Source organism: Piliocolobus tephrosceles, chromosome 16, assembly GCF_002776525.5.
Source record: "Piliocolobus tephrosceles isolate RC106 chromosome 16, ASM277652v3, whole genome shotgun sequence".
Classification (NCBI taxonomy): domain Eukaryota; kingdom Metazoa; phylum Chordata; class Mammalia; order Primates; family Cercopithecidae; genus Piliocolobus; species Piliocolobus tephrosceles.
This window is the reverse complement of record NC_045449.1, coordinates 57,296,734-57,306,406: the sequence shown is the minus strand read 5'-3', so window position 1 is coordinate 57,306,406 and position 9,673 is coordinate 57,296,734. Positions and strand designations below refer to the sequence as shown.

Below are 9,673 nucleotides of genomic sequence, written 5' to 3'. Positions count from 1 at the left end.
ACTTATCTTTTATTTATTTTTATTTTTATTTTCTGAGATGGAGTCTCGCTCTGTCACCCAGGCTGGAGTGCAGTGGCGCGATCTCCGCTCACTGCAAGCTCCGCCTCCCGGGATCACGCCATTCTCCCGCCTCAGCCTCCCGAGCAGTTGGGACTACAGGCGCCCACCACCTCGCCCGGCTAGTTTTTTGTATTTTGTTTAGTAGAGACGGGGTTTCACCGTGTTAGCCAGGATGGTCTCGATCTCCTGACCTGGTGATCCGCCCGCCTTGGCCTCCTGAAGTGCTGGGATTATTACAGGTGTGAGCCTGGCCCCGACTTACCCATTTTTTAATGAAATAACGGGAGCAGCCCAGGAATGGTTTTGAGATTGAGCAGGTGGCTGCTGCCAGAGTCCCCTCTTCTCTTCGAAGGCAATTGTGGCGTCCAGGCTGGGCTGTGTGTGGCCTGGAGTTTGCTTCCCCAGGCTTTGAGAAATGCAGGTACGCACAGCAGGAATGTTTGTTTAGCACAAATCTGGTGTCTAGAGGAAGTGGTCTCCCTCCTGGCTTGCTCCTGAAGTAAACACAGAGGTCGCAGTTAAACAGGAAAGGCTGCAGGCTCAGTGCTGCTCACCCTGACCCCCGCTCCCTTTTAGAAGGTATTGAGTCTCCAGCCAGTTGCAGGAAACCTGCTACTTTTCCGTTGACAAAGCAGCTGCCTAGCTCTCTATGGTGAGGACTGGAGTTTGACCAGATTTCTGATGAAAAGACAAAGCCCCTGGAAGCAGTGGGCCTCCAGTTGTGACGAAGCCCTTGGGTCTGCAGTGGGAGCTGTGCCCTCCGCTCGCTACCCTCTCAGCATGCAGCCTCTAAATGCAGCCACTCAAGCTGGCAGCCCACCTCAGCCTTGGCTTTGGTAGGGTGGCTGGGTTGGGTGCAGCTTCAGCTACAAAATGAAATGAGAGCTCAGTGCTCCCTTGGTATAGCTGGAGAAAAACCTCTTCCAATGAAGAAAAAGCCTCCCTTTCTTGACAAATGTCACAAGCCTGTGCTGACAACTCCTTAGAATGGCGTCTCTTGTTGTCCACAGCTCTCTCCAGGGCCTATCACAGTGTCCAACTCTGAGGACAGGAGGTGCTCAATAACGTGACCAAGCGAATAAATGCACAAAGGGGTGGCTCTGAATGTCCCACAAGAGACCAAGCAAATCATCGGGAATTTGGCCTTAGCCCTAACCTGCCCAATGCCTCCTGGGGGAGGGCGCCCCCATCACTGCATCCTCAGGAGGGTAAGCTTCAAAGCCAGCTCCCTGAAGAGGCTGTAACGGAAGGAGAAAAGCATCACAACACCGTGGTTTTCCAAGTGTTAGCCATTTATAAATAAGTACATTTGCTTTCATACATACAGTTCATTGTACAGATGACAATCTGTATACATGGGGCAGGAAAATGCATTCATTTGAACTTTTCACATCTATCTCACACAGCTCACATGTACAGACAATAAAACTGCTCAAGCAAGTACAGCAAAGGAAAATGTCTTTCCTTATACACAGGGGTCGATGCCTCTGCAGGGTGTGGGCACCCCCACTGCACGGCTTCACAACTGTGTGGTGTTCACTGTATCGGGAGAGAACAAACATGCATTGGGTAATATACTGTACAGAGAAAGTCCTTTACATCGGAGTCATAGAAAACCTAAGGGAAAACTAAGTGCATTAAAGCTTTTTCCAGCAAGTGTCTTGAAAGGACAGCAAAGAGGAGGAAGAATCAAAATCATATTAGTACAAATCACTCTTTAATTGTAGACTGTACATGTCTGTACTAATTAAAATCATCTTGGATTTGGAGGAGACAGAACAGAGACAAAGATGCTGTGCTAGATGGAAAGGAGGCCACGCCTGAAAATGGCACCTGCCCTGAGCCTGATGAGGAACTGGCCTCACTCAGCAGGAATCAGCCAAAGGAAACAAAAAACAAAACAAAACCAGCACAGGAAGTGTAACTTACAGGATTTCCAACATCACCTGGGAATGAAGTGGAGATCTGGAGCCGGCATCTCTAACTTCCCCTCCCCCCCTCCCCAAGTAAATTGGTATGCAGTAAGGCAGGTACATTCAAGTACTGAATTTTCCAGAATTAACTCTTGTCTGGCTCTGGGGACCAAAGGGATTGAGTTGAGCCCCCTCTAACCAGACTTTCTGGTCAGCGATTAGCAAAAGAAAAATTCAGCCAGCAAGTGCTACAAAAACAAAGCAGCTAGGGCACTTCCGTTCCACAGAGTAGGTCTATCTGGAAAAATGAGCGCAGCACTGGCCTGATCTCTATGCATCCAGCGGCAGCCTGGCAAGTCAGCTCAGCGTCGATATCAGAGTCAGCAGGAGGCAATGAGATGATAGGGGTGAGGAAACATGAAAGTAACACTTGATTTTTGGTGTCCAATTATGCGTTCATTTGGTAGTGACTTTCAAAGCTCTGACTGTAGCCACCATGTGGCCACAAGCATCTCAGGGTGGCTCAGCTGCTGTGAGGCTTTGGACACCGAAATGAAGGTTACCAACACTTCAGCCCTTGAGTGGTCTGTATGACAAAAGGAGTTGATGAAAACCCAGTGATTATTCAAGTAGCTCTGCACAGTGGCTCCACCAGCCCCATTGTGCTTGTGTCCAGGCCCCCAGCCAGCCACCTTTTCTTGGGAGCAGCCAGAGCTGAGTTCAAGGCATTGCATGGTGAAGGGTTCCATGACACGTCTTTGTAGGTAGCTCTTACCCCTAAGCCCTTTGTTCATTGTTGTTAGTCATGGTAGATGGTTGGTCTGGAATTCCTAGAGGAAGAGGAGAAAGAGCTGCACCTCCCAGTGAGCAAGCAGCAGGACCGCGCAGCCCTCGGTGTGGAGGCAGCGGCCAGCTGCCTTTGCAGGTCGGTTTCTTGAGAAATGGACAGCCCAGGAACAGACAGGCAGGATGGGCGAGGCTGCTGGGCACTGGGAGCATCAAGAGGAGGCTGGGCACAGGGGCAGGCACCTCTTGCCCCCCGGGATAGCCTGTTCCATTTTGTGGCAAAGATTCAGTGAGCACTGGTTTTGTCCAAGGCATTTCTGCAGTAGAAAAATAACTATCTCTGAATCAAACCCCCCAACTGTGATGTTTCTGGAGTTATAAAAGCTGGAGGCTGAGAGGAACTGAGAGGAGGGAGGCTCATGGGGAAGAAGGGGCTTCTCCACGCACCTATCCCTCTACCAGAGCAAGGGAGCTCTGGGCAACCTTCTCCCAGCCTCTGCCTGGCTGAAGTCCAAAGTATGTAGTGTTCAAAGAGTTCGTCTTGCACAACTGGCACAGATGCACGAAGACCCCTTCCAGGCCTCTGTTCCCTTCTCCTGAACCTCTGAGCCTGCCTGCCTGTTGCCCTGGAAGCAGCTCCTCTCCCCCGAGGGGATACCGCGGTTCTTTGCTACACAACAAGCACAGTGCAGAGCCACAGTGACACCTAGTGGTAAACTATGGTGAAGCACAAGTGACGTCCACATAGCCCACTGTACATGACTAAAATCTAAGGAAAAATACTTATGGATATTAAATTAGATACTGATTAATTTTTCATTTTTCTATTGGGTACATCTCTGGAATATAAAAATACCAATATTTAGAGAGGGGTTCATAAACTACTATACAATATAAGGACTGAGAATACCTTTCTCTAAGCTGTTCTGTTTACAATAATTTCGGAAAAGTGTTTAATAATCCAGGCTTAACTACATGAGCAAACTTGTATATCTGGACAACGACCTGGGGTACTGTACATGATTCTAATTAATGGAATTTTCCTGAGCCATCGAGTTTAAGTTATACACATCTAAAAAGAGGGGCACATGGGGGAAGAGCGAGAAGGGTTTGTGCTCTATTAACTTGGGACTTTAATAGTGCACGTCTGCAACCCGGACAAGACATAACAGCAGATACAAAATGGTCTCCATTTTGTCATGCCAAATTCTCATGTTACACAGGTTTTCCCTTTACTTTGTAAATAAACATTAATTGTTAATTGTTAATTGTGTGCCTTACTGATCCAGTAGATAAAAGTAACCGTGTCTCAGGAGTCCCTAAGAACATTGCTGGAAAAGCACTTTAAAATCACTGCAAATGTTTTTCATATTAAAAAATTCTTAATCTTTTTGATGCTTATATACAAGTTATTTCTTGTGCTGTAAATGTTGTAATCCACTGCTTGATGTCTTTCCTTTCCTTATTTTTTTCTTGAAAAATACACTAAAAGACAAGAGCAGTTCTGCTATTTTCTAATGAAGACATTACTCACACTTAAATACCCAGTACTTCAGTTACAAACTCAAACAGTAAAGTGCACCCATTTATAGACATGATGTGATAGAAACCCATTAGTGCAAGAATCCTGGGCCAATGGAACATAGAACTTGGTGAGAAACCCATTAAGCTGAAGTTTGTCACCTCCGTCCTCCATTTCAGGGTGGTATGACTTGAGTAAAACATTTCCTCCCACCTGAAGCCAGGCACAGACTCAGCGAGTGTTTGTTGCTGGGGAAGGGGCAGCTCTGAAATACAGTACTCGGATCGTTCCATGGCAGTGAAGTAGCAAACAGGGCACAGGCAGTCTGCTTGTAAGGAAAAACGTCTCCTGCTCCAACAAGCTCTGGTTGGCATATTCTAGTCAAAAACGACTGGCATGCAGCAGTGACATCTACTCCCTCTTATCATGGCCAAAAAGAATTGCATTTTGACTGCTGACATTTTAAGTGTTTTGCTGAATAGGGTATAGGCCCTAAATCTCCTTTCTGTCCTGGAAAACTGAGAGACCTGGGGAGAAGTGGCATCAGTGGTGTATTTGTAAAGCTACAGGACCTGCTCACTCTCCTGGACAGGTGAGTGCGGGTGGATGTGTGGCGTTTGAAATGAGCAGAAGCACTTTTCTAACAGACACTGAGAAATTCTTCCAAATGCAGTGGCTCCTCAGCGAGAGGCGGTTGTAAGGAGTAAGATGCAAAGAGGCCGGCAGTGCCAAGATCTGGCCAAAAAGTGATCTGAGAGGCCACTGGGCTGCTGGCTAGAGGCTGCCGCCAGAGCTACACGCTTCATCTTCCTGATGTGAGAGAGAGGGCTACAGAGATGGAGAGAGGATGCTGATGCCCACCCTGGGCTAGCTGAGAAGGTAGTCCTCAGGTATCAGGGAGGGTGGAAAGAGGCCAGGGCTTGAGTTAGTCCCACTAATTGCTTCCAGCACAAAGAGACAAGTCCTGGCCTGTTTTAGGTTTGGGGGTGGAGAGGTCCATCTATTTGGCAGAATCTAAATTAGTAAAGAAATGCTTCTGATCTCAGGTTCATGTTCCCTGTGTCTTAATGATCCCTTCAGAGGGCACTTATTATGACACATGGGTCTGGTCACAGCCAGATTTTTATTCAGGAAACTGCCCTTCCTGCAGCCCTTCCCTAACAGAGCAGAATGGTTCCTAGTAACAGAGAACAAATGCTCCTTTGTTTTGTTTCAGTTGCTTAGTTTGTTGGGTTGAATTGTTTAGTTGTAAGAGCTCACGTACAGCTAGTGCCAGGCCTGTGCCAAGGCTTTGCTTCCAATATTCTTGCTATCCACTCAATGGTGGCCTCACTCACTCGAAGGTCAGCCTACCAAATGACCACAAGACCTAGAAGATGTGCACAGTGACCAGACCAGAAGCTTGCTGTCTATCTCATGCCCCCACCCAGGGCTACAAAACAGGGCTAAAAGGGATCTTTCTTCACCCTAAAACACTTTTTGCTGTGTCTGACTTTAAAATATCACACTCCCATAAATACTTCTAGAAAAAGAAAAGAAACGGTTCCTGTAATAATAGATAATTGAACTATAGATCTCGAAAGTAGACAACAACAGGCGGGACCCTGGGTGGAAATATTGGGACTCAGTCTTATGGTCCCGAGAGATTCCAATCTGCTTCTAAAAGAACCGGTTTCTGTATGACACCATCTGGGTTTACAGAAAGAGGGCCACTAGAACAAAATCTGGCCGTAGGTGAAGATCCAACTAACGGGATTGTCACACCAGCCAGCCTTCGGGAAGCGTTTCCTTTTCGTGGAGTATGACATTCAGTGATGTATCAGGATCTAAAAAGTAGATGTCTCCAGAACAGACTTCCTATCGCCTTTCACTGAGAATTTAGAACAATCTTTTTTGTTTTTCTATGTATTCATTCCTTCCCCTACCCTGGAAAAGCAGCAGCTTTTAGTGGTTGTTGGCTAAAAACCTAAAGAATAACTCTCAGTGAATTCTCTTAATAGCCACAATTCTCATCTAATTTCCTTGGCTGACTGCAATATTTAAAGGGCTGATTGTTTTTTACATGTTCCTATGATGCCTCTTGGAAAATCAATGTAGTGACATTTTACATAATTATATTGGGGTTTTCTTCCAATTTAGCATTTATTTCTTCTCTCTCTTTGATCCTTTTACCTCCCTAGGAAGACCAGCAGTAATCCTAATGTACACTGTAGACCTGGCGGCTGCAGGGCGCTGGCGGTCTGGGGAGGGGCCACAGCATAAGAGTGCGCTGCAGCTGGCTGTGTGGGTGACACTGGCTAAGAATGCAAAGGCAAAGGGGCATCACACTCTTTCTAAAGTTTCTAGAAGAAAACGAACAAGAACACCTTATTTTTTAAAAAAGGAAAAAGACAATTACACAACAAGAACATCAGTGAAAGTGATTGTCTCCTGGAAAAAGCTGACCAGTGTGTCTGATCTCCCTGGGTTAAAGCACACGGCACGAAAATCTCCTCGTTGGCATCTGAAGAGAGGGAGAGAGCATGTGGCTGGGCACAGACAAGAGAAACTGAAGTCCTGGCTCCCGGGAGGCCGCTTCCCAGTCGGCTGCATGCAAAGGATTTCAGCATGTGGGCTGCCACCTCTGAACACCACACAGAAACTACATGAGAAATTAAGCCAGGGAGCTACCTCAAATGTGGAAACCAAGCCTGAAAATGTGCAGTGAAAACATATGGGTCTCACTCCAACAAAACGTCTTTTAAACATTAGACTCCACAAATGGTCTCTTTGGTTTGATAGGGGATGTCTGCCCTTGCCGAGAGTCTCGGGACAGCTGCCTGTACAGGTTGTCCTGGTATGCCTGAGCCACAGGTAGAGTCCGAGCTACCTTCACATCGGGATAGGAGGAGGCCTGGCTGACTCGCTCCAAGAGGTCTCCACGAGACCCATTAGCCAGCAACCCATGGGGGCTGTAATAATCGTCCTCCAGCAAATGGCCATTCTGTGCATTGTTGGTTTTGTTATAAAAGGCAATGTTGCTGATGGATGACGGTGGACTGAAGGACTCAGGCTGTGGCAGGTTGCCTGGAGACGTGGGACTGAGGACAGTGTCCACAGATGACACCGCCCAGGTCCGATTCTGCTGGTGGAGGTGGGGGTACTGCTGAGTCCGTGCTGTTTTGTCTATGATCCCCATGAACGGTGTGGTCCTGGATCGGGTGGGCTCACTGGGGTAACCTCCTTGAGTTGGAGACACTGGCGACAGCTCGTCACATGACCTCTCATATGCGGGTTTCAGTGGGATCTCCATTTGCTGGATGGAAGAAGATGGCCGGAAGGTTGGAGTTAGGTTGGAGGTGGAGGAGATACTATTGCTAGATGGAGAGAAGCGAAGGCCTACACTTTGGGAATGCAGCAACGGCCTGGGAGTTGGTGGGTGGGGTTTGATTTCGTTAGGATTGACGCTAATAGGTCTTCTGATTAAATGTGATACATCAGGGGAACCTAGTTGGCTGGAGGAGCGCTCCAGATCTAGTTTTGAGTGACAGACTGGGTAATAGGACGCTGACTGGCTGCGTCCGATCTGCGGCGTCTGGCTGTATCTTGCACCACCCCGGTATGCTGAGGAAGGCCGCTGTGGAAGGTCCTCTTTGGTCAACCCTCCATGCTGACAGATGGCACCTGCACTCAGGCTGGCTTGGACGTGCTGCACCGGCCTCCCATCCCCTACGATCCCCCCAATTGACCCTTGATAAACCAACCGGCTCTGGCTGACTCCTATGTCTCCTTGTGAAGACTGGTATTTACTGGCCATTGAATGGGCTACTTGGCCATAGGCTCCTGTGGGGATGACGGTGCTTGAATGGACGGCTGGGCTGGGCTGGTTACTTCTCACAATCTGGGCCTTGGCAGGCTGTAGCCTGAGCCCTTGCTGGGGAACTGCCACAGGGAGCTGAGGCATCTGGTAGGGCCGCTGGGCCATTTTGGATAATGGAGATTTGGGTCTGCCAGGAAGCTGACTGATGTTTGTTTCCTGCTGATAGCGCACGGGTGAACCAGACTGGGATCTATAGACACTCATACTTTCAGCTGGAGGGCTGGCCCGATACTGAGGGCCTCTCCGGAGAGGGGAAGGGGGAGGGCTTGGATATTCTTTGCCCTGTCCTCCCACAGGAGGGGGGCTGAAACGGTAAGATCCTCCCTGATGGGCCGGGGAAGTGTGTGGTGGGCTAGGCCTGTAATGTGAGTTCTGATGAGTTGGAGAAAGGGCAGGTGAGGTGGACTGATAGGTCTGTCTAGTGGGAGAGCCTACAGAACTACTGGACCGGAAGTCAAAAACCTGATGAGAGCCAAGAGGTGAGCTGGAGATGTAGGCTGAGTCCCGAGGCGGGGGAGAGGAGGGTGGGCTCTGGATGACTGGGAGCCCCTGGCTGGGCCGGGCCTCTGTCTGGAGGCCAATGGAAACATTTTCAACATCCTGTTCCAGGTACTCCTCCTCGAATATATCCTGTACAGAGTATATGTCTTCATGCTGTGGTTCAGGTTCTGCTTCTTCCGGCAACTGTTGCTGAGGCTGCGGTGGCGGCGGCGGTGGCGGCGGCTGCTGCGGCTGCTGCATCTGTCTACACTCTTCTTCCACTCGCAGCAGAAGCCTCTGGATCTCACGGTTGTTGGGACACAGCTTGATGGCCTCGTTCAGGTCCTCTAAGGCTGCTGCGAACTGTCTGCTTGACAAAATGTGAACACAGGAGCTGGAGTTATTCTGAATCCAGAGAAAGCACCAAGAGCTGAGAACATGGTCACTATCTCAGAGAGCTGTGGTGGCATCTGTGGGAGTCTGGGGTGTTTCGGTTTAGTTGGATTTATAGGGAAGGAAACAGGTAGACTCATTCTGGAAGAGTCCGAATGATTCCCTAACCCATTCAGCCTCCATCTTCCTTCTGGCCTCTCTGGGAACAGTAGAGAAATGCCCCATTGTGTCAGTCCAGCCAGGCCCTTCAGGAAGTTGTTTTGGTGCCCAAACACACACCAGGCAGTATGGAAGTTGGGTGGGGTTGTCATTTACAGGGTCACTGTCAAGTAGCTTAGGAACAAAAATAACTACATATTTAAAAATCTTGCTGATCCAGCAGAAATTTTTCTTTATGTTCTCAATATTTTAGCTCCAAATTTCAGGCCTGTTCTACTCTAGGCAAGAACCCTGTCCTCTGCCCTTTCTAACCCTCATCTCTCAGAATTGCTGTGTCTCCATTTGCTCTATCAAAGCGGGGCAGGCATTAGGCTTGCTGACTAGGCTACTCAGGGCTGGAGCTGAGCTGACTCCAAGGAGACTCTAATTTACAAAAGAAGAAATGAACTCTCAGAGACATTCTCGTCTTCTCTACTAATATCACCTGAGAGGGGCAACTGG

The 9,673-nt window shown here is 48.5% G+C and overlaps 1 protein-coding gene across 3 annotated transcripts in view; it reads right to left on the bottom strand.

Annotated features, from left to right (window-relative positions):
• Positions 1 to 1,331: 1,331 nt before the first annotated feature.
• The window catches only part of TANC2 (tetratricopeptide repeat, ankyrin repeat and coiled-coil containing 2), a 469,283-nt gene continuing 460,941 nt past the window's right edge, over positions 1,332 to 9,673 (bottom strand). For 2 of the 3 annotated variants that reach the window (XM_026448069.2, XM_026448070.2), the window contains exon 26: positions 1,332 to 8,990. In XM_026448069.2, coding sequence (XP_026303854.1) covers positions 7,022 to 8,990 — 1,969 coding nt within the window. In that variant the 3' untranslated portion in view covers positions 1,332 to 7,021. The remainder of the gene's footprint in view (positions 8,991 to 9,673) is intronic. The other variant, XM_026448071.2, reaches the window with a different exon arrangement.